Source organism: Pteropus alecto, unplaced genomic scaffold (assembly GCF_000325575.1).
Source record: "Pteropus alecto unplaced genomic scaffold, ASM32557v1 scaffold237, whole genome shotgun sequence".
Lineage (NCBI taxonomy): Eukaryota > Metazoa > Chordata > Mammalia > Chiroptera > Pteropodidae > Pteropus > Pteropus alecto.
The window spans coordinates 1,543,939-1,571,920 of NW_006440624.1; the positions used below are offsets into that span (position 1 = coordinate 1,543,939).

Consider the following 27,982-nt stretch of genomic DNA (forward strand, 5'->3'; position numbering starts at 1 on the left):
ACCAGAGTCAGTGTGGGCCAGCACAGAAGCTGTGGGTAGATGACATGGGCTGGGTACATAGGGGTCCTAGCCAGAACTCAGGGTGGTCTGCTGCACCAGGGACAGCCGACTCTAGCCAAGTTGAGAAAGACCTGCAGTGAATGCCAGCAAGGCTACTAGCAGCAGCCAGGCAGACAAGGAATATAAGCCTGGTAGGGCCCACTCAGCCAGCCAAAGAAGCCCATGTGTTGGTTAACATGTAAAACACCTATATGAAAGTAAAATGAAATGCATTCCATATTGTAGGATAACTAGGCTTTTTTCTCTCCTGTTTTTTGTTTGTTTTACCATTGGCATTTATAAAAAATAAATATGGCCTATTATGTAACCGCTCTCTTAATAAAAGGAAGGTCCATTTCCATAATTCCTACTGCTCAGAGTAAATTCTTGGCTTCCCATTTACTTAATTTCTAATCAAGATACAACAATTGAAGATCAAATTATTTGAGTTGCTTTATCAAAGTTGTCATAAGGTCACAAAAAGAAGAAATGGAGAGGACTGATGCTCTGTGTACATTGTGAGCTGAGGTCTGAGTAGCAATATATTTGGGGCCATATAAGTAGGAAATATGAAAAATCATGAAATTTGGGGTTTTATTCAAGAATAAAAATCTTGATTATTATAATTATTTTATCCAATGTCGATGCTTAAGATCTCACATCTATAAAAATAATCCTAGTGTTATCATAACTGTTCATTAATAATTTGTATAAGCCTGAGATGACAGGATGTTAGAACATTCCTTCCACAAATTTAAGAGAAAGAGTACTGGCGAGTGATGAAAAGATACCCAGAGGAACTCGGATGATAGCAACTCTGTAACAACCATACAAGTTTTCAAATGTTGGGTATTTACGCAGGAGAGAAAGATGTTGAAGGAGACAAAAACTATATATCTAACCTGATTAACTTAATTACACCTCCTTTAAACATAAATAGGGATTGCATTTACCACACTTGGCAGCGATTCCCACCAGGACGTCACCTAGACTTAAAAGTCAAGTCTGGGCTCACAAAATGAGAAATGAGAATGGCTTTATTTTGCATCAAATTCCTACACTGGCTTTATCTATATCTGTCATCCAAAACTGGGAATGAAGAAATTTAAAGGCTATTCTAATATCCTAATTTCTTGTTACTAGAGGCTGTTTAGTGGTGTTTTATTAGTACAGGTATCATAGCACATGATGAAAAGAGTATCTGCTTTTATCACTCACTTTTCTCACCATAAAAGGATTATACATTGTTTTTACTTCTTTAGCACATGGAGTTAGTCATGATAAAACTTGAAAACATGAAAACAAAACCTGCCAAAGTACTGAGACAGAGGACTGAAGGTAGAATGCAAAAGTTTTAGTACCACACAGACATTATTCTTGACATTTAAAGAGCACACCACAATTTATAAAGCACACTAGAGAGAAACAAAACCTTCCACAGGAATTGGCTAAAACACACTTAGAATTAAAGACTGTCCTTTGGACAGGAATATATACAAAGGCTTAGGATGTTTGGTATTATTAATCAGAGCTTTGAAATAATGAACAAATATCACAGTCCTAAAGCAAAAAAAAAAAAAAAAAAGTTAATGTGAGAGACATATAAGTGGTTACAATGGTCATGAAAGAGAAAAAAATTCGAGCTAATGTCTCATTTAGACTTATCCAAGATTTTTTTCCAGATATATAGTAAGGTACTAGAAATCGATATAGGAATATGTTGTATGTAATTATTTATCTACAATAAATTTTATATTCTCATTTAGGGAAATGGCTCCATTTATTCCTAAAATGAATCTTTTCATCATATACAAAGTTCCAAGTTTAAGTACTTCCATTAGGAATTTTTAAATTTAGATATTTAGACCAGATGGAGCACAGCTGAAAATCAGAGTGAAAATTCTGGTATCTAGAAAGAATAAAACCAACTATTTATCTCCCCTTGCAGAATCATGCATTAAAGAAGCACTGATTATGGCCTGAGTGCAGTCTTTATATTTTAATTCATAGTCCCCATAATCTAATTTCAAACTATTTTCAAACAAAAATATTATTTCTATGCTACACTTTTTTCCTATTGTTTTATTTCTCTTCAACATATATCATTAACCTCAACCTCATCTACCAAAAAGATGACTTGCAGGATGACAAGGATAAAAAAAATATCTTATAAAGACAGACAGGACTGAGAAAAACATACACAAATTCCACGGGGAGGCAAAGGGTCCATGGTGGGAAAAAATGTTTACAAAATACCAAGTGAAGATGATTAGGTACAAATAGCATAAATAAATTTTAAATTCAAAGTTAAAGACTGATGATCCAGCAGGGAAAATAAACAATGACAATAAATAAATAAATAGATAGATAGATAGATAGATAGATAGATAGATAGATAGATAGATATAGATAGATAAATAAATAGATAGATAAAATCTACCTTACAGCAAATTATCTTCTTTAATATCAATTACATTAGTTAGAAATGATGAAACAAAAGATGATTAAACCTCCGGAAACATTAGGATTCCTTACACAAAAACTTCTCACTTTACAAACATGAAAGTTTATAAGTTGTACATGAAAAAAAAAGGCTTTAAAATGTGTTTAAGCAGATGCACATGAGCAGAATCAAAACTTCATATTTTACTAAAAGTAGGACCTACCCCTCCTAAGCAAAAGCAGTTGACATGAATAAAACCAAACAATAAAAGTATATTTTGATAATAGGATATATTTTTTTATTTTGAAAGAATAATTACATTTAATTACTAACAAAATCTCTTCTTGATATGAATTGCTCCCTAATGAGTCAACTGATATACAGTTGACCCTTGAACAATACCAGTTTGAACTACATGGGTCCACTTACATATGCAGATTTTTTTTCAATAAATACATACAGTACTGTAAATGTATTTTTTCTTCCTTATGATTTTTTAAATAATATTTTTTCTCTAGCTTACTTTGTTGTAAGAATAAAAAATATAATACATACAACATACAAAATGTGTACTAATCAACTGTTAATATTATCGTTAAGGCTTCCAGTCAACAGTAGGCTATTAGTAAAGTTTTGAGAGGAGTCAAAAGTTATACCCAGATTTTCCACTGCATGGGGTCAGTGCCCCGAACCTCTGCATTGTTTAAGGGTCAACTTTAGTTACTTCCAAGTAGGCAATCATTTAATTTAAGAATCAACATCTGGCCTAAATTATCTGAATTAGCTTTCTACCCTACTATAAATGACCTGCTTTCAATTGTACTTCAATATCCCAGTTATATCTAAAAGCTTCCAATTATTTTTTCCATTAATTCCACATCAATAACTAGTAATCCAGCAGCTCTGAACTCTCAATACAGTTTGAGTCTTTCCATTTCAGTTCTTTATTCTAAAAAATATGGAGTTATATTTCATAAACAAATTCCTTTTATTGAACCTATTCATAAAGAGAATAGGCCCAGTAAGAAATTTTTAATAAAAATAAAGTATTATCCTTATGTTTCATTTCTGAAAGCTCTTTAACTATCGCTCTCCTTCCTGATTATTTTATGTAATAATTCAATCTTCGGTTGCCTTTATTTTTGTCAATAATTATTATAAATACCTAGATTATGAAATATATAAAATCCAACTGAAAAGGAATTCTATAAATATAACTACTATTTCAATATCAATTCAATGGTACTAGGCTTGATCAATGGCTGACCCTTATAGTATAAACTAAACTACACAGCTGTGAAAAATTTATCATTAACAGCTACCTAAAAATTTACCATTTAACAGCTATTTGACAGATCATAATGATTTAGACATATTATGTTCTATGCTTCATTTAATAAGAAAACATCACTTAAAATTCATTTCTCTTGTTTGATGTGTGTGTGTGTGTGTGTGTGTGTGTGTGTGTGTGTGTATTACAAATGTTTCTCTTTGATTGGGGCATAGGTCATGAGAACTTCCAAATACAAAGGATTATAGTACCTATTGAGGTGTCTACAGATTCAGGGAAAGGCTCTGTGCCTAGGAAGTTCCTAGCATCACTAAAATAAGGAATAGTCTTCCCATTATTCTAGTTCTTTCATAGTTTCATTCCCCAGCAACAAGGAGCAACTCCCAAATCATTTCTGACTTGTACATGTTTCCCACCTGGGACAAAGACACTCCTTCACAGCACCATGACAACCATACCAGAGTCACAAGCACTTGGGTTCATGCAGGAAAATGAAAATCCTGAAAGGAAGCTAGGAGATAAAGGCTTACTATTCCTTGTTTCCCACTGGTAGGAAGTAATTACAAAAATTACTTTAACACAAAGCTTCTGGTGAATGAATAGTTTGTAATTTGAAGAGAGAAGCCCGAGGGCCTAGGGATTAAATAAAAAATATGAAAAGCTGAATGATGTCATGCAAGTACAGCCCTCCACTTCCTCAAAAAATAGACTGCCTAAAGCAAGCTTTCTTAATGATGGCAGTGTAGACATTCTTAGGAGATGGTCAGGAATATATTTTGTTTTCTTTTTATCTGAGTTTAGACTGATGATTGATTTAACAGTGGAAGTGAACTTTATGGCCCTTTAATGGTTTGTTAACCATGTTGTTACCAAGTAAAAATATAAAAATCGTAAGATATAAAATAATTTTGTCCAAACTAATATTGTGAAAAATGGATGTGACTTCCATACTCCCAAAGCAGGAATCAGAAAAAGAGGTAAATTCAATTCTCCCTCAATGATGAAGTAGACAAATTTCATTATAAGCATGACAAGTTTATGTTTGTTGTTTATTGAAAAATGATATTTTTTGCCAAAAACTGACAGTGCTATGTGTTATGAAGACCTGCCAGTTCTGAACTGGATAAGATTATTTGTACTGCCAAATGCAAAACTGCTTTAGGTATTATTCTTAAAAGAGAAATACCCAAGCAGAACACTGCATCTGTGATTTTATAAGTTCAATATATAGTTAAGCAGTTGTTCATATTTTTCTACATTTCAAAATCAATACAACATCCCAATTAAGAGTCAAGGAAACAGAATCTGTGCAATACATGGGAATGGTTGAAAGTTTGTTGTTGAATCATACCATATCATATATTATCTCACAAGGTTCAAAGTTGTGACTTTTATTGGAAACCCAGATAAATATGTTTAGAGGATAAGGAATCAAAAAGGATTTTTGCATTTTTTCAAGAAGAATAGCTTAGGGTTCTTGGGTGTGGAAGAAGCATAATTTTTGCTTTATTTTCAGTTCTTGGGTTTTTGTTTGTTTGTTTGTTTGTTTGTTTGTAGGACAGAATGTCCTCTTCTATAGCGATAGGTAGCAAACATCTTTCATGAGCTACCAATTCTGTGTTTTGTACAGCTTCTGTTTCTTAATGATTACACAGTTGAGAATGAGAGAGTAGAAGGAAAGCAGAGGTATTCCAAGCATCCACAAACCAATACCTTTCACATGACTCCCAAGCTAACCTTTACCTATCCCACCATAACACGTATATAAGCCCATTCATGCATTAACTCTGGGGCATGATTATAAAAATATACTACGCATTTTTAAATTCACTCACTGTTCCAATGTAGCTTCAAACTCAGTATGTCCATATTTATACCCACTTGTCATCGTCCATAAGTGTATTTCTATTTCTCATTTTAAATACCTGAATTCTGCAAAGAGAATTCTCTACTATTCCAGATTAGAAGTCTGAGTCATCCTTGATCACTCTCTTTCTCCAACCTTAACATATACTCTCACAAATAATCTCATCAATTTTACTTTAATCTTAATCCATTTGGGCTCCTTCTATCTCAATACTACTCACTTAGTTCATTTTAATTGATTTTAATTTAGAACACCTGCAACAAATTACAGACCTCAGATGAAGGGCAGTTCTGAGTTGCTAAGATGACAAAGCAAGAAATTTGGTCAGGCAATTACTGTGACAACTAGCAAAATGCAAAACATTTATTTACAGGGGCACTACTGATGAAACTCTGGAGGGTCAGAAGTGCTTAGATCAAAACCTCTCTTGATGACTTGTTGTCAGAGAAATTTATGAAGACCATGGCCCTCGAATGCATTTCTTTCTAAGTAGGTCTTATGTATTTTGCCCTCTTCGTATAATTTAAAGAAAGACCTCAAGTGGCTCCTAAAATAACATTCTGAATTGATCCAGAAAAAGGATAATTTTATATAATACTACAGTTCTCATTTATAAATCAATATGCCTTTCTATTCCTAGAATCTGTTCAATTTTATATTTCAGAATGATGGAACAGGTATAAAAATACATTAATTTTCAGTTGGAAAATATTTAGTCCATGAAAAAGTTTGGCTCTTAGTCCTGTGACCAAGAAGTTAAAAGAAGAATTTTAAATTATAGTATGGTACTTAAAGTTCTGAAAATCTTTTTACCCTAGGAAAAAAGATTTATACTTCTAAAATATTTGATTACCATTTAAGATTCTCAAAAGGAGGTAAAATTGATATCACCAGCAACTCAGTTCAATCAGAACTTCAACAATAAGAAAATAAAATGTATTAAGCTCATACTAAGGTTTATCGTAGAACATTCTAAGAGAACTGGAAAGGTTCTATTTTGTTCAAGTTTCAAGATAAGTGAGAGATAACAAAGGAACCTTTTAGCTTCCACTCATGGTCATTGAGAACGCTTCCAAAATGTATTAATCTCATTTGTGGCCCACTTTTACTGTAAGGCAATCTTCTATTCACGAGCAAAAAGAAAAGAAAAAAAAAAACAGTCTTCAGTGTCTACATTCTTAATAATGACTCATTTGTAAAATCTGGTATGTTGATTTGATAAAACTAGGATTAATATTTTAAATAAATTTTAAAATTAATGTCTCAAATTACCTTAATCCATCAATTATTTTAATTTAATACACCATGACTGCTAAAGTATATTCCCTAATCCAGCATCCAAAAGTATAATAGGTATCAAACATATTTGTCCTAATTTTCTGATTTCAAGAAAAAAAATCTCTCCTTCCCTATAAATATCAGACTGATGAAAAGTACCAGGGTTGATATTTACAGAAATAGATACTGTCAGGCACTGAAATGGGACAAGTGACAGCTGGGCGAAACTGCAGGTACAAAAGAGCAAATGGGAAGACAGCCATAGTGACTAATGTGCTCTCCAGTCCTCCAATACAATTCCATGACATCTGGGCTATGCTTTTCTAAAAGATATTTAGCCATTGCCTCAAAAGAGATATTAGATATTTCAATATACAACAACCAAAACTATGGAAAAAGCGCTATTTCCTACAATCTATCATTTGATATAAAGTCTTTTGATTTAGAATAACATTTTTAAAACATGAAAATATAAATGAGATTTAATAGTAATGTATTCACAACATGAAGAGAAGCAATTACCTAACTATTCAACTTGAACAAAACTCCTAACATGCAAATCTTTTGCACAAAATAATAATTAATAACAATAACAAATCACAAAATAATAATTAATAACAATAACAAATCATCTAGCTTTGATTAAGCACCTATTACTATCCAGGGCTACATTTCAGCAATTCACATAGATCATTTCTAATACTTATTATAACTGTGCCATGTATTTAATTCTATGAACAGGTAAAGAAATTGAAGATCAGAGTATTACTCTAATGTAAACAGAACAACAATGTTGTAGAGCTGGTACTCAGACCTGCCTGTCTACAGTGTATCCTCTTTCTGTTACACCAGTGACCCTCTAGGACAGGCTCACATTTCATAGTACTGCATCTATTAACACAGACCTATTGTTTCAAGTAAGAACTTTCTCAAAAAGTTTTCAGGTCATATTCATTTTAAATTTATTTTAAATTGTACCAGTTCACTATTCAAAGAAGCTCACTGCATCTGAAAATCAAAGGAATAAATAGGTATCAACTCAATCTAGAGGATAGATAATTGCTAAATTAAGAAGATTATTTGTATCCTTGACATTTTCCTAGGAGAAATTTCCATTGTCTTTAATTCAGAAAGTTGGTCTGGCAAAAGTAAATACAGACTTTTGGAGATTTGGTTTAAAAAACAACAGATTCTCAAATTTCTTTTCTTCTCCATAAAGGGCACTTCTATACCCAGTTTATAAGATTAAACACCAAGTTATTTTCAGATCTCATTAAAACAAACACACAAAAATAGAAAACATTCATGTGTCATAATTTACTTGATTTTAGTGGTCCGGAGTACTTTTAATTAAAATTCAACGAAAGTATTCAACTCGTCTTCTCCACATTAAAAAGTTTTGTAAAACAGACCTTCAAGTCAAATAGCATATCTATTTTCAAACATACCTATCATACTGGTCTTAAAACACAACTCTGTCATGTAGATAAAGCTATTTTTCATGTGTTTAAATAATATTAATAATGCATAATTTAGATACTTCTGGAAAGTATGGATATTTTTAAGTTTTAACATAAGCTAGAGAAACAATGAAACAATGAAACTTTTAAAAATATATATAAATAACAAACATATTGAGATTACAATAATGTACTGGAATAAAATAATATGTATTATATATATTCCTCTATGCATTTAAAACAGGAAGCCATATTTTATAATTTATAATATAAACCTATTTTGCTACCTCCACATCATGCGAGAACTCATGATAATCACATTCTCTTAATTGATGAGAGTTGTTTTCACCGTATCTTAAAATCATGGTTAATTATTAAGCGTTGTCAAAAATGCCTACCTCTGTAGTGGAAGTCTTTGGACACGTCTATGGGAGCCCGTTCTACTGCTGATCTCTTGTAGACAACATGAATCCTTCCTTTTTCTTCCTCCATCTGCTTACCTCTTTCCAAGGGTTCAATGAAATACTCATCATTATCACTTTTTATCATTCCAGCCTAGAGAAAGCATAAAATTTGTTAACTTTTAAAGAAATATCTATCATCTCACAAGTACCTTTTTTAAATGGCAAAACTGTAATATGTGAAAACTAATGCCTTTTCTTTCCACTTTAGGCTATAATTTTTAAATGGTTAAGGTATTATGAAATATTAGTCATTTGTAAGTTATAAATTCATGTATGACGGGAATTTAAAAAAGCATGTAAAGTAGAATAAGAACTTTACATAGTTTAAGCATGAGAAAATCATACAATGTATACATTTCATCAGACTGCAAAGGAAGTACATTTATATATTCTATTTGGTGTTTTATCTCTAAAAAAAATCTTATGGAGCTTATAAATTCAAGAAATATTTCTAATTCCTCTTAATATCTCACTGTAGAGCTTCTGTCCATGCGTGTTACATATTTTTAACTTATTTATATCTTCCTTCCAAACCACTGTGGTAAGAGAGGAATAAACTCCATAGTGCACTCAGTACACAAAGTTATTTGTCTTCAAATAGCCTTTTTAAGCTTCATTGCAAACCCCTAATTCTAATATTTATTAATTTGAAGAACTCATGTTTATCCTACCTTAAGCTAACATCATGATTATATATATATATATATACATACATAAATATATATATATTTCCTCAAGTTTCACCCTTTCACACTAATAAGATTATTCTGACATTTAATTCCTTCCACCTCTCTATTTAATGTCTTTTTTTGACTATTTCTTCTATTTATTTAGAAAAACACCAGGACTATATATTCAGTACTATAGCCAAAGAGAAATAAGGGTTTTGTCTGAAATTTGTTCTTCCTTAAATATCAATGCTACATTACAGTCAAATTGCTGCAGCTCATAGCTATACTTTAAAGGTCATACATTGATATGTAGTATTAATTTAAATTCCGGTGTATTTATTTGAAAACAAAGTTGAAGAAATAATTGCGAGTATGAGAACTGTAATTATTTCAAAAATATACATCAGATCTAGAGGTAATTCACTCAATATTTTCCCAGGAAACATGACTGGCAAGGAAGGGAGTTCTCATCCCTTCTAACTCATGTTGGTCTAACATCTCTACCACTCTGGTGTCAGGCAACACAGAAATGAAAGGTAGGTACACCCTACCAAATAGCATTTGTTTTCAGTAAATATGTCTCTGACGGTCGCTTTTCTATTTCATTCACATCTGTCCCCTCCTTTCATTGTGACTTCCACCACCAGGTATACCCTCCCTCCCCTGTGTACACCTCACAAGGAAGTCTTAGCAGCTTTGGTGTCTCCATGTGCCACACCTATATCTGCCTAGATGCTGTGAACTTACAATCAGCCCTTGAACCTATGGAGACATGTCTTACAAGAAAACATCACCAGAGCCCTTTCACCACGCTTAGTCCTTACACTCTTGAAGAAACTTCTAGCCTTCACTGAAAACACTGAGCTAATAGGCATTCAATAGCAATGGTGATCTTCCAGACACAAATATTTGAAGTTGTTTTCTCATCTGATCAATTACTTTATCTCTAGTCCTGTATTGTAAAACACAGTTTCTTCACAGTGACCTGATTATATCATTACCTTTTAGAGTTGCTTCTGCTGTCAATAGATTCATCTCTTCTAAAATACAATTTTCAACATTGTTCTCATGCTTTTGGATTGTCATTTTTATCTTAAGCATTGATGTCACATTCGTACATCTCTTCTTACCAGAAATTTCAGCATCATTGTTTTTGCCCTTCTCAGGCCTGGATGGGTTAATACTACTCATAAAACATATCCCATCTAAGCGCAAACACAGTAAACATATGACAACTTAACAAACAGACCACATCCAAGGCTGTGACATCTAGTCTCATTGCTAAAGCCAACCGTTGGTGGCAGGTAGCGTTGTTAACTGGCTTTACCTTGGAAACACAGGTTTCATCAGCATGGGGCTTCATATTCATCTTAATTACAATCTTTTCTATGCCCCAAATCCATTTAGTCACCATGTTCTGTAGAGTCTCTTACATTTTTCTCCCATCCTTCTATTTCCACTGGTACTTCCTTAGTAACAGACCTCATCATTGCTCACTAGATTACAGAAGCTGCTTCCTATCTTGAGATTTCCATAGACCATCATGATTCTCTTAAATGAGTGCCTAACTCTGGATGGAAATGGTGGTCACTGAAGTAACTCTGAGCAATGAGCAATGGCTATTGGGGACACCTGAAATGATGGGAAGGCAATGAAGATTAGCCCTTTGAAAGACATTTCTACATACCTTGAATTGCAAATATTTAAATCCCAGACCCCCTGATGTTACTTATCTCATTAGACTATAGGCAAAACATAATTTAACACAGCTAAACCTCATCCTTAGAAGGCAATAAAAATTTAAGCCAGGTTGAGACAATATCATTGGCCAGGCAAGAGCTGGGTCATGTGACCGCCAATAACTCCGTGGACAGTAAATTTGAGAGCCTACCCTTTTATTCATTAATTTAAACAAAGTTAATGAAAAAAGTACCTTATACAAAGTACTACAAGAGACAACATGGTAATTAAAAAATTCTCAAAAACATGGTTTGTTTGCCCTCCAGTTGAGGGCAGCCTTGCCAAGTAAATAAAGTATGTGCCTATTGAATGAGGAATACGACGGAAAGTTTAGAAAGTAAGTGATATTGTAGTTGAGAGTCAAATTAAGTCAGATTTTCCCCCATATCTCTCTACACATAGTAAACTACCAGTAGTTTACTAAAATCTATTTCAACTGAAATCTCCCTAGTTCCCATATAAATGGGACTTCACTTGGCCACAACTATTGTTCACACTGTCTCACATTTTCACATAGCACAGCAGACAAAATTGTTCTTTCAAACTATCATATTAATTTAGACAAAATAGAACATGGTTACAAATGAACTGAACATGCAATGGCTCAAAACGTCAGGTGCATCTTTCTTGCTCACATAAAAGTTCAGAAGAGCTGTACATCAGCTGGGAGGGGATTCTGTTCCACAGAGCCATGCAGGTGTCCAGGCTGATCGTGTGCTGCCATTTTAATGCAAGCTTCCACGTTTGCCCAGTAGCAAAAGGAAACGACAGGAGGAAGCCCAAATGGGAAGTTTAATGAGCTAGTCCTAGTTGTGATATTCACCACTACCACTTACTTCCCTGGGTAGGATACATAGCCAACTGCAGAGAGAGCCAGGAAATGGAATCTGGTTGTGTGCCCGGGGAGAAAAGACAAATGGATCTTTTTGATGAACAGATGGTAGTCTCAGCCTCAAACAACATCATGTCACTCCTTTGTCTAAAACACTTCAGTTGCTTCCTATTGCACTTAAAACCACACTCCCTACCATAGCCTTCAAGGCCTGCATCATCTGGCCCTGCCTATCAATCTCAAGCACTGCCACTCTCACCGAATTCGCTATGCCCCAGCCTTACGGGCTTCTGTTCAGTTTTGGTTTTCCTTTGACATTTCCAACCTCTTCATAGCTTCGGGCCTTTGAATGCTATTGGTTTTGCCTAGAACTCCCTTCTCCCACCATACCACACTTACTGTAGCTAGCTCCCACCCCAGGTCTCTGCTTAAATATTACTTCCTTAGAAATCATTTTCTGACTCCCTCATTCCCACATAGATTAGGTGCCCGCATGTAAATTAGGGTCCATCTTAGCCAATCATTCCAACTCAGAGCAATGTGTTCTTTTCTCTCGGGTCTCTTAACAAAAATTCCAATTTGTTTTTACCTGATGTCAAATTTACTGTTTTCTCTCTGCCCACAGCACCATCGGCTTTTGAGGCAGACTTGTCCATCTTAATTTACCTTTATCTCCTTAAGAAACAGCACGATTGGTGGCAAAAAAATGTCTTTGATACATTTTTGATGAAAAACTCCATGAGTGGATGGTCCAAATGAGGGGATCAAAAAATGTTCAGACTTGTGGTAGTCATGAAATGTTGGGAGGACTGCCATGCTGGTGGCGGGCCAGAAGGTATGAGAAGTGAGACAGTTCAGGTTTGAGCAAAGAATGTGAAGTGCAAAAGCCCAAGACATGCTTAAGGATAGTCAGTACCTCAATCGCTCAGAGAAGGTCTGTGCAGGGCGATTCTGGAAAACGAGGCTATGGAGGACTTGCATTACCTTGACCTACCATATAGGAAATTCCTAAAGTCTGAAGTCCAGACCACGGCCTATGAGACCCTCCATGGCCTGGCACTGTCTATTTTTCTGGCTTCTATTACTACTTTACACCTGCTCTTTCCACTCCAGCCACATGACCCCCACCTATATAAACTTCCCCTTCACTCTCTATGCCAGGCTTTTTTATTTTTCTTCAAGGGTGCACATGGATGATTATCTGTTACCCTTTTGGAACATAAGCTTCATCAAGCAGAGACTTTGTCATATCAGTGCTGTCTTCCAGGGCCCAGAGCAATGCATGGCTCAAAGTAGGTGCCTAATATTTGAGAGAGGGTAGTAGAAGAAAGTAATAGAAGAGATGGACAAGTGAAAATAAAACATATTAGAAGGAAATTAAAAAGGAATACTAGGAGAGATGGGAAGAAAACAAAATAGAAAACACCTTTTCATGACCACCACAAGTCTGAACATTTTAGTGCAACAGGCATCTAAGTAGGAGAGTTTTATCACAGTAAAAACAGCTGCAATGAAGAAGACACAAAGAATACTTAGATGCAACAGGAGAGTTTTATCATAGTAAAAACAGCTGCAATGAAGAAGACACAAAGAATGAAGATAGAGAAGGAAATGAGACAATTAATACAAGTATCTAAATTAGATATTTGGGGCTAAAGAGATATTACAAAGAGTTATGAAAAGAGTAGGTGGTAAAACCACATATAATTCAGACCCTAGACTATATAGAACCACTGTAGTTAGATTCTTCTGCTACTCTTCCCACCATACTATTGCTTTTTCTCCCTCACTTACTACCAAAAATGGAATGATTATTTTATAAGTGCTTTTAGACAAAACTGCTCACGCTTACTTAGTAGGGAAAAAAAATCATCAATACTAATAATTAAGTATTGAAGTCTCTTTTACCCACTAAGATATCATTTAGGTAGTCACTCATTCAATAAATATTTTTGTAAGCTCAAAGACCATACATTACCACACCCTAACATTAAATAACGTACCCTCCTGCTCTCAGGTCCCCGTAGTCTTATTTCACAGGATACATTTACTACATATGATGATGAATTACTTAAAGGAATAAAACACAATGTATATAAAATAAAAAACTCTCAGACCATGGCACTCTAAGTACTAGTAGTATTTACAATGCTGCCAGAAATTTACAACTTTTAAATTATAACTTAGAAGTTTTTAGAAATGTCACATGTAAGATTACATATAATCCTGAGATTGTTTAAACGGATGCAGTCATTTTTAATCCATACAACACGATAACATTTCATAAATTTCTCTTTATGACACAACCCTCCCCGAAATTTACTATTCTATAATCCCATGTACCAAACAGGAAATATTTATTATATTTCTCAAACTATTTTTCAAAATTTAAAACAAATTTTTAGACTATTTATGTTTAGTACAGCTTTAAGCATATTATATCAAACATATTTTATTACATTTTAATTAAGTCTTCACACAGGCCCTTTGACAGAATTTCAGAGGGGATAGTTATAAAACAATGATCTATGCTAGAAATCCAGCTACATAATTTTCCTTTCATCTGGTCAACTCTTCCAGCTACATCACTCAACACTGCCAAGAATCCAGAATTAAGCCAAATAGCCTCGGAGCACGGAAATAGCTATCACAAAGGCCATACTCTTAATCACTAGGACGGGTCCTCACAGCCACATTTGACATCCAATTCTATAAACCAGGGTAGATGGTTTCCTAATCCTCATCAGAGTCTAAATGGCAAAGGAGAGTTAAGGATGTGCGGTACAGGGAGTTTCAGATGAGATAATGTCTATGAATGCTCTTTGTAAACTTTAAAGCCCTACGACAAATATAAAACTCAAGTCTTTCTAGGTTAGTAATAATAAATATTAGTCACGAAGAAAAGACTAAATTGTTTGACTTGGTTTAAAATGAAAATCAGTATAAACAGCATTTTAAAAAGAGTTCCAACAAGAGTTACTAAGATATATATATATATTTTTTCATTCTGTGCCTGATATTCTAAAAAACTTATGCTATGGAAGCATTCCATTTTTTACTGTGACACCCAAATGTTGTTTTTATTCCAGTGATTCTTAAATCTATTAAGGAAAGAGAGTAGAGCTAGGTAGCTTTTTTGGAATGGCAGGAAATATGTGCCAAATAATGTAATACATGACCGAACCTGAAGCTAACTAAATATTCATTATTTTGTGCTAAATTGGTTATAATCTTAACACAACATGGAAAAGCACTAGTAAGTTTTAAAAGTCTAGTTTAAGTTTTATTTGAACTATTTTAATTAAACTTAGCTTAGCTTTAAATGTCTAGAAGACACACTAGGAAAATTTTATATTAACGTTGTGTGTGAGAGAGAATAAATGTAAATATAATATTCAAGAAAGACAATTATTATACTTTAGTGGTACAAAAACTCCATCTTGGCTCATTAAGTTTCTATAAAAACCCATTTTGAGTGTCAACATTTCATTGTGTTACTTCCTCCAATATTTGTTCTATCGATAAAATAAAATTGAACACTTTGGTTCCATTTTAGCATTAAACAGATATTATTACATGAAGGTGACTTTCAAATCTTTCCTGAATTTTAGGAGATGTTTCAATACCCCCAAAATTTCCACAGAGCAGTTTTTGGGGAAGGCAAAATAGTTGAGAAGGGCTATAGAGGAGAACAGATCCAAATCTGTATTCATTAACCAAAGACACTATTTATTTACATTAAAGAAGCTTAATTATATGGGATGCATTTGGATATGGTTTATGAAGATTAAAAAGTAGCTAAAATACCTCCTTCAAGCCATGCCACTCATTTCCATAAAGCTTTCAATTATTTCAAAGTCAGAAGCAATTTTTACTGTTTTTGTACGGCCAGCATTTTATCTATATTTCTATGGTATTTATCACTGTCAATCTTTTATGATAATTTTTTATGTTCATTGTGCTAGAGCCTAGAAATTAAGAGATTCTGAGTAAGATGTTAGTTGAACTAAAATACAGATCTGATTAAATTCCAGATTTACATTTGGGTTCGGCTGGCATTTCATTCAACAGTGATCCTTCTAGATGACTTCTGATTCAGAACAGCATCTAACATAATCCACTGCAAAGTGATAACACTGTATGTTTGCATAATCTCCTCCTTGAAGAGGATGAATGAGTCTTTTGGTCAGACAGGTATTATGGCTAGAGTACTGAATTTCATAAAAAGAAGGACTATGCTGGCTTGATTCACAATTCAATTATTGCTAAAGCAAATAAATCTAACCTTAATCAATGACATTAGATATTGCCATTTTAGTTCCTTAATTAAAGAACATAATATCCAACCCTCTGCCGCCTGATTCTTATCAAAATCTACATTGTGAGAAATACAATTCTAGAAGCATTTCCTGAAGACTGAAGGATTTTCTATACATCCAGTCTAATTCTACTAATTTTCCCTAATCTCCATTACAAGCCCCTGCCACCATTAAGCCAAGTCATCATGTTGGGGGCCCCTACGAGGACTTATTTTATTCAACTATATAAAGTTTCAAAATATCAGCCTATGATGGAGATCATATAAAAGTGACCCAAGAAAGCTCATTATTGTAATGGTAGCATGTTTATCGTTGAGAACTTCTCTCAATATCATAATCATATATTATTTGCTCTGTGAGAATCCAGAAAAAAAATAAAAATAAAAACTCTCAGATATTAATTAAAGGAATAATTTTGCTTCTCCTGCAAAGCTGGTTCATTCTTACTTTATAAATACTGTGCATTATGTAGCTGATCAATATCTGTTTTTTCATGTTAAAGCATTTTATCTAGTACTTTTCCTGAGCCATGATATAGTCTACGAAGACATAAAAGAAAATCTCTAAGAGAAAACTTGAATTACATATATGGCTAAAGCCCTGATGAGATCAAATATTGAAATATTCAATTTATTAATGTGGTCAATTCGGCAAACCAATAGATCTCTTCTAATTAAACATGTGGGATTTCCTTTAAGATCTTGCCATTAACATACCTAACTGCTGTTTAAAGATAAGATGAACCTACCTCATCTTAGAGAATATAATTGAAGGAACTAGCTTGGTTGACGCAAGATTTGGGTTCTGGTCATAGCTTTGTTATTAATTAGTATGACTTTTGAAAAGTCACTTAAGCTTTATGGGCTCAGTTTAATAATCTGAAATATTATAAAAGTTTTACTAGATAATCTCTAAAATGACTTCCAATTAAATTATCTTGCAATGTTAGAGCTCCCAAGAAAGACATGAATTTGACAAGCTGCTCCCTGCCAATGTCCCAAGATCCACTTATTCCCATGATAAATAACTTGAAATATGATCATAAAAGTAAAATAAAATAGGTAGCAAGCTTTAGTGTGCCAAAGAAATTAGGTCCCAACCTCAGAGACTTTTCCATGTTCCAACTCCAGAAAGTCTGATTCAAAAAGACTGAGATAGGAATCAGAAATCTGTAATTTTAATAAGTGCTTCAGATGCTACAAATAGTAGTAGTCTGGAAATTACAGTTTGAGAAAAGCTCCCTAAAAAAAATGTGCCAATCAAGATGAATTTTTGGATATTTATTCCCTTACCTCAAAACAAATTTTAAAAAGATGACTATTTAAAGAAAACATGAATAAATGAAATCTATGAATTCTATGTAATAATTAAAATACATAATAGTCATCTATTAAATATATAATAAAATATATATATACATTTCTCAGGTTTTTAAGAGTTTGTAGAATGAGTCAGGGTATCCTAAATTAACAGTAATAAGAAACAAAAACATATTCTTTCATTCAGTAGAAAATAGATATCTACTAACAGCTGTCACAGGAGAGAAAAAACTTTATAAATTCCAACAATTAAAAAAATAATTTAAAATAGTTTAAAAACACTTAAAAATCCAAAAGAACCTAACTTTTTTTCTTAAAAATTATTCAAAATAGCATTATAATATGTACTGAAGTACATGATTATTCCAAACCTTCTGAGTCAAGGAGATTAATGATTAATAGTTAATAAAGCTAGGACTGTATATTATAATACATTATGAGGATACATACTGAAGATGTATTTACTGTTCCTAAAAAGATAAGCTGGATCACAACTAACATTGAGTTAAAATACTATGATACGTGTAAATGAAGCACAGAAATTTTGCTTGTAAATAGAAATTTAATCCAGATCAGTTCAACTATTCCTTTAGAATTTGCTATTTTTCTGCTATTGGGTGCATATTAGTAAGCCTGCATCATTATCAACGTCTCATAGAGCAGTATTTCTAAACTTTACAGTATAATGAATACCTAGAGATCTTGTCAATGCAGATTCTGACTCAGTGGTCTGAAATTCTATATTTCTAATGAACTCCAAGGTGATACTGATGCTTCCAGTCCCTGGACAACACTTTGAGTAACAAGGCCTCAGGGCATTTCAACTTTATGGGGTTAAACAGAAGAAATGCCATGAATTAGATATAGGTCAATGTAGCAGAGTTTATTTTCCAAAGATGACCCGCAACACAATCTCCCATCCACACTGGTTTTCTCAATATGACCTTGCCACTCCACCCCCATCGATAGATGAAGTTTAATTTCCCTCTCCTCGAATGCAGACCAGCTTTCATGACTCACTTACAATCAAAAGAATGTAGTGAAGGTGTCACTGCATGATTTCTGAGCCTAGTTGGGAAGATACCTTGAAGCTTCTGCCTCAGTCTCATGAAACACTCTTACTCGAGATGCTTCCTCTCAGATCCAGCTGCCACACTGTGAACAGCCTAAGCCACGTGAAGAGGCCATGTGTAGGCACTCTGGTAAGACTCCAAGCCTTCGAATCACTCAGCCCAGCCATCAGACATGTGAATGAAGAAGCCAGCTCCCAACACTCAGCCACCCAAATCACTCCCAGTCTTTTGAACATTCCCAGATGAGGACCCAGACATTCTGGAGCAAAGACACTTGCCATCTCTGAATTCCTGATACATAAAATTCATGAACATAATAAGAAGCTGTTGTTTTACAGCCTAACTTTGGGTGGTTTGTTATGCAACAATGGAAAAGTGAAAGAATGGAGTTAGAGTTAAGGTAGAAAAAGAACACCTAGTAAATAAAAGCAAATACTTGATCTTTACCTATTATTTTTAATTGTTTAGATAGAGTTATGTAGCTAAGAGAGGGAAAGTCTAGTAATGGAAACAAAGCTCCAAAATTATTATAAGAGCTCAAGGGAAAAGTCTGGCTGGAACAGAAAATGAGTCCTGAGATGAGTCAAGAGATTATAACAGAAATAGCATGAGGAAAACAGCCATCAGCAACAAATAAATTACATGGAAACCTTAGAGCATATGAAGGAATTAAAAAAATAGAACATGAACTGTTAAGACTTTAGGATGGTTTCTGCTTCCATCAGTGAAACCTCTTTCATTAGATTAACTAGAATACCCATAAAAGCAAAACATAAAATCAAAGTAGAGAGAGCAAAGGAAATGTTGTAAGCAAAGAAAAAGAAGCAAAGCCAATAGGATATCCAGTGGGCACAAATAGGAATGGGAGGAAAGAATTACGCCACAACGGCTAATGTAGTTCACGGATTCCTGTAGTACTTCCTCTGAACAAACATTTTTGAGACCCTCCTATGGATCAGGCACTTTCTAGGAACTGGGACAATAGTGAGGAATGTAAAAAAGTTACTATGCCATAGAGCTTAAATTATGAGGACAATAAACAAGAAAATTACATGTTTGCATATGATAATAAGTATTATGAAGAAATAAAGCAGGGTAAAGGGATAGAGAAATTTGGGAGAGGCAAAATGAGAGCGATCTATAAGATTTGTATATACTGACTATAACCAAGAAAGAACCTATGAAGAAAAAGTAGTGAGAGAAAAAGCTAGAAGTTATTATGGATAAAGTTACCCAACAGATAAGAAAGCCCAAGATAACTTCCTAACCACAATCCACTGTATGTTCTGGTCAGAAAGTTGGGAGTCATTCTTGATCCCTCTGTAACAGAGGATGCTGATAATCACCAAAACCTGTGCTGTCCTCTTCTTTCTAGGCACACAGGAGAACTACATTTCCAAGCTTCCTCTGCAGTTAGGTATGTCCAGATACTAGACAACAGAATGTTGGTGGAACTGATATATGCCACTTCATAGCCTGAACCATAAAATCCTCCCACAGCATCCTCCATTTCAGATGATCAGAGAAGAGAGGAGAGCTATTTGTATTTCTTTTCTCTCTCTGTCACACCACAGATCTGACAATGGTGGTGTCTACTCCCCTTAGGTACCCTCTTCCATGGCCTCAGCTTCAATGCCATTTAAGACCTTGATGTTGAGGGACAATAAGAACATCCTGCTCTTGATAGGCTCTGGATGCCTCACCATCCCATCTTGGTCCCCTTATCTTGGCCACACCTCTTTAAAGAGTCCTTTCATGAAATTTTTCTCAACTAAACCTTTCAAAGAATGTCACTGCTCCCTATTAGGATCCCTATCAGGATCCTGACAGAAATACCACGCTATCTCATTAAACATTTGAATAAAAAGTGTAATACTTGGGTATTAAAGATAATAAAAATGATAGAACATTAGAACTGAGAGTGAACTTGAAAATCACCTGAGCTAATCCTCCTCATATTATACTGATGGTACCAACGACCAATAATGGATTGTTAAGTGGCTTTTTTCACTTTTACATTTTCTACATAAACATTATATTTAGCTTACATCAAAAAAAATATGTCTATATGCCAAACTTTTCACATATTATGATATAATATTTTCAGGAAAAAAGTAACAAGATCCAATTCTTAAAATTAGCACTCAGAAACTAGTTCTACATTGGAACAGCATCCACCTCAGCTGGAAGGCAAAGAACATATATTTCTCAGTTCTCATACTTTCAATGAAAACTTACTCTGTTTATAGGGCTGCCAAATGGCTGCACCAGCCCAAAACAGTTTACACTATTGAAATATACTGACTTTTTTTCCTGATGATCTTCTTATGATGGAAAAAACAAGCTTTAACCACAGCTGACCCTGATCATTAATGTCAGCTTCTGATCAAAAGTCACACCCTGCCTGCAAGTCACATTAAAATTTAGCTAAAGCATCTCTCCAGCTAGTAGCTGTAAATGTCCATTACCGAGCTCCATGGATAAAGACTTTTTCCAGTTCTCTCTGTTCCCTCTAAATTTACACTTGCTCTGTAGACTCGTCTCATATCTTGAGTCTTCCAATGATCTTGTTCTGAGACACAAAATTAATATGTCCCATTCCAAGAAAAAATGAAGGCATATCTGTCAAAAAAGGTATACCTTGCTTCATACCAAGCCTTGACCTGGCACATTAGACATGAGGCTAAAGCATTTGTTATTTTGAACAGCCACATTTGATCTAATGTGTTTCGGGCACAGAGTCCAACACGTGTCACACATTTTATTTAATCCTGCTTTCTCTTTCCACACTTTTGCCATATGAAAATGCAATGTCACACAAACATGGTATTGTTCTAAAACAAAACTTAATAAAGTTACATTCTACTCCTAAAATATGTCTCTTAATTTCATAAACTTGGTGAAATAGCACACATGTATAAATGGTTTTCCAAGCATTTATACTTGTGATTTCTTACAAAATCTCGAAAGAACAAAGCATGTTTTCTTTTATGTATGCCAACTGATTAATCCTTTTGTTCTTTTTCAATTGTAGATGTATATCACAGGGATGTGAGTTGGGATTCAAAAAATAATTGTTTTCAAAAACAAAGCATGGTTTTTACAGAGGGACTGGCCTCTCTTGCTTCCAATTACTATCTAGCACATCAATCAATTAGACTAGTGAGGCTGATTCCATTAAAAGAGCAGCCTCTGCCTTCAAACCTGAGCACATCCCGATGTTTAAGCCCACTTGAGATCAGAGTAGAGAGACTGATGCTGGTCTGCAACCTGAGATTCTTATGCCACAAAGAAAAGGGGGTCTCCATACCCTAAAAGAAGTTAGTTATGCACCTGTCTTTGAGGTCCAATTATATGGTACTATAACAGTGATAACAATGACAATTTGCTCATTCAGTCTTTAAAATCACCTGGTGTTACTTAAAAAGCAGCACTCAGAAGTTAAATGACATGCCCAAGGTCATATAGTGAGTGGCAAAACTAGGACTCGAATCCATATCTTTCAAACTCCTAACCTGATATTCTGTCTACTCTTACAGAGTAGAAGATCTCAGAAGTATAAGAAATGGAAATCCTGGAGCTTTTAGTCACTGCAGACTGACTAAATCAAATAATTTGAGGTTGGATCTGATGACAGTCTAATTTCTAAGGTAACCTTCATTAATGTTCTTATGATTGGCAAAGATTTAAAAAAAAAAGAAAATCTCCAGGTCTTCAAAGTTATGGGGAAACAACGTTCTTAAATATTCCTATGGAATTATGAATTATTACTGCCTTTCAGGAGGATAATTTAAAATTAAAAATTCTTAAAAATGCATATATCTTTTGACTCAGCATTTCCACTTCTAGGAATTTAAATTTATACATTCCAAGTGGAAACGATAAATAGGGATTAAATAAATCAATTATGGCACAGACATATTAAAATTGGGTTCTTGATGCATTTTTACTGCCATGGAAAGATGCTGAGCTTTAATGTTTAGCAAATAGGAAAATGCCATGGATAGTTTGCCTCACTAGAACCATCTGACATCAAAGATTTGTCATCTAACTTCCTAAAATATTCTCAAAGTAATTAAATACTTTAAAAAATATCTCTGTACTAATTCATTGCAACACAAAGATTATCAGGTGACTAGTTTTCTGCTCATGGATCTGTATCCTACTTAGTCGATATGAAGGATTTTATGGCCATGATCACAATCCAATTTCTATCATAACTTATCGCTCTTACGCAAGTCTAAAGGTTGAAAAATTGACACAGAATATATTCTTCTAAGGTTGTGTGATAAACAACATTCACCTGTTCCAAAGCTCTCAGCCAGGTCTCCATACTGGTCCACTATGAACCAGTCCTCCAGGGGGTCGTGACAACAGAAGCAATACAAGGATGAGCTCTCCCACAGCCACGTGGCTTTATGTCAGTACTAACAATAATAATTCAGACCCATAAAATGAAGAAAACAAAAATTATTTCTGGTCTCACACTGCTAGGTGGAGTCCTGTGGCATATTTATATTCATTAATATTAACCAGGTAATATGCTAATAGCAGCAATGGCTAGATATAGACAGATTTGAGGAAACAAAGGTATCTTTACTATTCATAAGATTCTTTCCATTAAATAGGATGATGTTTAGTTTGATGGAACTGTTTGATCCTTTTGAGTTAATGCAAATGTTTTGGGGTTTTTGTTCCTTTTGAGTTTTAGCTATTGTGATTTAGAGTAAATTTAGTCCAAAGTTAACTGACAGCACCCTCTGTTACCCTACATGTGTGAAAATTAGGGCAGAGGGAAGCAGCATGACTACACACAGAGATACCAGGAAGAAGACAGGGATTCACAGTCCCATAAACAAAGCCTTCTGAAAGGCTTGGTGTATGCTATTGTTCACAAATAAAAGTTCCTTCTTTCACGTAGAAAAATTCTAAAGCAATGGTCCTCAAATGTTCTGGTCTTAGGACCCTTTTATACTCTTTAAAATTATTGAGGCTCCCCAAAGAGCCTTTGTTTATGTAGGTCATGTTTTTTGGTATTTATTACATTAGAAATTAAAAATATATATATTTATTAACTCATTTTAAAAATTAGCCCCCTTATGTGGTAGAAATTTTATGAAAAATAACTATGATCTTCAAAACAGAAAATTTAGTGAGAAGATGGCGTTGTTTTACATTGTTGCAAATCTTTTCATGTCTGACTTAATAGAAAATAGCTGGATTCTCCTACCTGCTTCTGAATTCAATCTGTTGTAACATCATATCTTTTGTATGTAGCATCTGGAAACTCCACTGTACACTTGAGTAAGAATGAGAGTGAAAATAATGTCTCAGTATTATTACAAAAATAATTTTGAACTCACAGAACCCCTGAAAAGGTCTTGAGGACATACAGTGTCTGGTTTGCCTAGGACTTACCTAGTTTTAGCAATGAAAGTCTCAATTGCTTATTCCAGGCAAACCAGGATAACTGGTCATTCTCTCTGTACTATACTATTAGATCAGCAGTGTGAAAACAAAGTCAGAAAGATCAACTTGCTTAAGATCATAACATACACTAACTACTGATACGCCTTCAAAATTCCAAGGATGCCTAATCGTTGTTAGTCTTACACAATGCTTAATAATAATGTATTAATTTGAAACAAGTGGAATCTTCTAAGTAGCATATACTTAAGCTTACACAAAGTAAAGGTTAGATGTGTTAGATTAGGAAATGTCAAAATTAACCAATATTTAATTTTTTGTGGTTTAGGACTTTGGGATTGAACCAATGTAACTTAAAGGCCCCTAAAATATATTTATTTTTAAGAAGAAAGGTAGTACATGCTATTTCATTAAGTAGTCACAAAATGAATCAGAATTCTTACTATCATAGTAATTATTAACTTGAGCAACAACAACAAAAAAGTATTTAGCTTCCTGAGAATTAGCTCATTTTTCAAAAAGCTTTACTGAATAAAGTATATTAATCTTGCTGTATGACATTCAAGTGCCAATCCACATGTTTTCCCTCCATCACCTTTAGGTCTTTTTAAATAAAATTGTGTATGAGTAAGTCTTTAGTCAGATAATGCAGTCATCTGTTTCTATCATTTTTCTCCTTTTTTTTTTAGATGTTTCCTTTCCTTAAATGTTATGTATATAACAACTAACAGTGACTGGTATAATCTTTTAACAATTCCTAAGGTTCTTTAAAAAAAAAAAATGAATGACAAAACATATTATTTAGATTAAAATATTATAAAAAATCACCATCGTAGTCAGAGGTTTTCCTCCATGTGAGATATTTTACATTATTGAATTGGCAATAGACAATAATTTCAAGCTCGAGACTTTTTATTTTTTTTGCCATCTTTCTCACAAAATTAAATGTGTACCTACAGTTGCTAGGTTACCGGTATAAGCCTTACCTTGGCATAGAAATTTTGTTTAAATAAATCATTTTCTGAAAAGGTGTTTGCTGAAACTTTAAAATATATTTCCAAAAGCAATAATTCCCTAAAAGAAAAAAATGTGGCTTCCTTCTCCAATTTTATTTTTTGAGGTTTTTTTTCTTTACTTTTCAATTGCCTATAAGGTCACTACAAAGGATATTTATGATTTTTTAAAGGAATATGTCTTACGATGTCAATGCAAAATTTGAGAAGACACACAGAACGTTAGTTAACAGCTTTTCTACTTCAAATAGAAAAAAAGCAAAATATTTTACAGTGAAATACCGCAAAGTAATATTTCAAACTTAACGACTTGGATAAAGGTCACTTGTAATTCCCTGAAAGAACAATAAAATACTAAAAAGATAAAAAGCGGAAAATGGGCAAGTGAAAGGATCTTCACGCTATGTTTCAAACACATTTCAGACAAAGATCTGAACCTCATTTTGTAATCATGCATCAAAATCCGGTAAATATTAGAATCTAAAATGTAGCTTTTATTGTAGAGCAATTGCTCTACAACAAACACCACCTTTACATACTAATATCTCTGCCACTAGTTTCTCCACATTTTAGCTTCCTCTCCATAAAGCCAGTCAACCTCTTGAGGGGGGGAAAAAAAGCAGTTCTCCACTTAAAAACTTCCATGGATACCTGTTGCCTAGAAGATGAAATCTGAACTTCTGAGCATAGTATATGATGCTCATTCTGTCCCCCAAGCACCTTATCTTTTGCTAATCATTCCTTCAACAAGTAGGCCTGAGTGCCTTTCAGCACCAGGCCCACAGTGAAAGCTCAATCACACATTTTGCATCAGCCACAGCAACCCCCTTACAGCTCCTATTCCCACATGCCTTTGGACACATCTTCCTTCTTCCTGTGAAGACACAGCACAGTGTAGGCGAGACCTTTATACAAGAGGAACAATTCAGAAAAATTAAAATTGTTCACTGGTCAATTCTCTCCATCTATAAATAAAAACAATCTCATTAAGTCCCATGTTCTCATGTAAGGAAAATATATTTAATTTGGATTTCTACTCTTTTTTACTAAAAGAATTCCGATTAGAAAATGATCACTACTTTTGTGTGACATTTTCTTAAGTGAAGTAAAAATGACATACAATAAAAACAGACCTTAGGTACTCAGGGTAATGAGTCTTTACAATTGCAAATACCTGTGTTACCAACACTAAAAACAAAATATAAGGAAGGTACAGCTGTCAGAATCAAAAGGTTTTCCCTTTCCAGTCAATTTATCTCTCCAATTCTCTGGCAATCACTTTCTAATTCTACCATCATAATTTTTTTAAGCTATTCTCCGACCTCATATACATAGAAACATAGTGTAGGTAGATTTTTGAATTTGGCTTCTACTCCTAACAATGTTTTTGAGATTTACTCATATTGTTGCATGCATTAGTAGCTTATTATTATTTCTGAGTAGTATTCTATTGTATGAATATACTATACCTTTCACATATTTATTGACATTTCGTATATCTTCTTTAGTGAGATGTTTGTTCAATTCTTTTGTCCATTTTTTAAAATCAGTTGGTTCATCTTTTCATTAATGATTTGTAGGATTTCTTTATTTAGTACACAAATTGTTTTTCACATATATATGTTGTGAATATTTTTCCGAATCTGTGGTTTGTCTGTTCACTATTTTAATGGTGTGTTGTGATGAGTAGAATTCTTCATTTCGATTAAGTCTAATTTATCAATGGTTTTTATGGTTACTGTTTTTTGTGTCCTATTCAAGAAATTTTATGTCTACTCCAAAACTTTCCAGTAGAAGCTTTTTGGCTCTAGGATTACATAAGGTGCATGATCCACCTCAAACTAATTTCTGTGCATAGAGAAAGGTAGAGGTTAAAGGTTCTTAAATGATTATTTGAATGGATAACTATTTGGGAGCGACAGGAATTCAGTCCTGTATGGATGTAGTGGGGCATCAAGCACTCCATCTCTCCTCTCTGGAAAGAGGCTGAGCAGCCTCCTCTGCCAGGTTCGGATGACTGCTGCAGCTCCAGCCATCACCTGGGTCAGGAATTCAGACAAGGCACACTGCAAATGGCTTGTCTTTGTTCCACAATGTCTGGGGACTAGCTGGGAAGATGTAAGGGGCTGGAATGGCTGAGGTCTAGAATTATCTGAAAGATCTTCACTCACACATCTGGCACCTAGACTGCCATCTCGCGAAGACTTGCCTCTCCATGTGGCCAGGGCTTCTCACAGTGGTGGCTGGGTTCTGAGAGAGATACCTGAGGTGAGGGGGCATCCAAGAGGGATCCTCTGGATGGGGAGCACTAAAGAAGAATTGCTCAGAGTACCAAGAAAGGCAGCATTGCATGAAAAAGCTTACTGATACATTTTAACTGGTAGAAACAAAGAGGCGGTTTTCTGTTTTTCCATCTTGAAATATGATATGTGGCTGTTACTTGGAAGTTACTTATCACTATCTGGAAAAGGGTGACACATAACCTTGAGTTTAAAAACTGGACCCTTCACTGGAAGCTTTTTGACCTTGGGGTAGTCACCTAATATCTCCAAACTTCAGTTTTCCCCTTTGTATAATAATAATAACGCAATAATGAAAGGATTATTATAGTACATACTAACATGTTAAATAATAATAATAATAAAACGGAATAATACTGTCTCACTCTATTATCCATCACAATGTCTATAACATGAGAAGTAATTTTCATAATTTAGTTTCCTGCTCCTATCTGCCTAGTAAAATC

General features: G+C 34.2%; 1 protein-coding gene across 1 annotated transcript in view; it reads right to left on the reverse strand.

Annotated features, from left to right (window-relative positions):
• ADAMTS3 (ADAM metallopeptidase with thrombospondin type 1 motif 3) overlaps positions 1 to 27,982 on the reverse strand; it is a 229,759-nt gene that overhangs the window by 121,286 nt on the left and 80,491 nt on the right. The window contains exon 4 of the mRNA XM_006917296.3: positions 8,777 to 8,933. Coding sequence (XP_006917358.1) covers positions 8,777 to 8,933 — 157 coding nt within the window. The remainder of the gene's footprint in view (positions 1 to 8,776; positions 8,934 to 27,982) is intronic.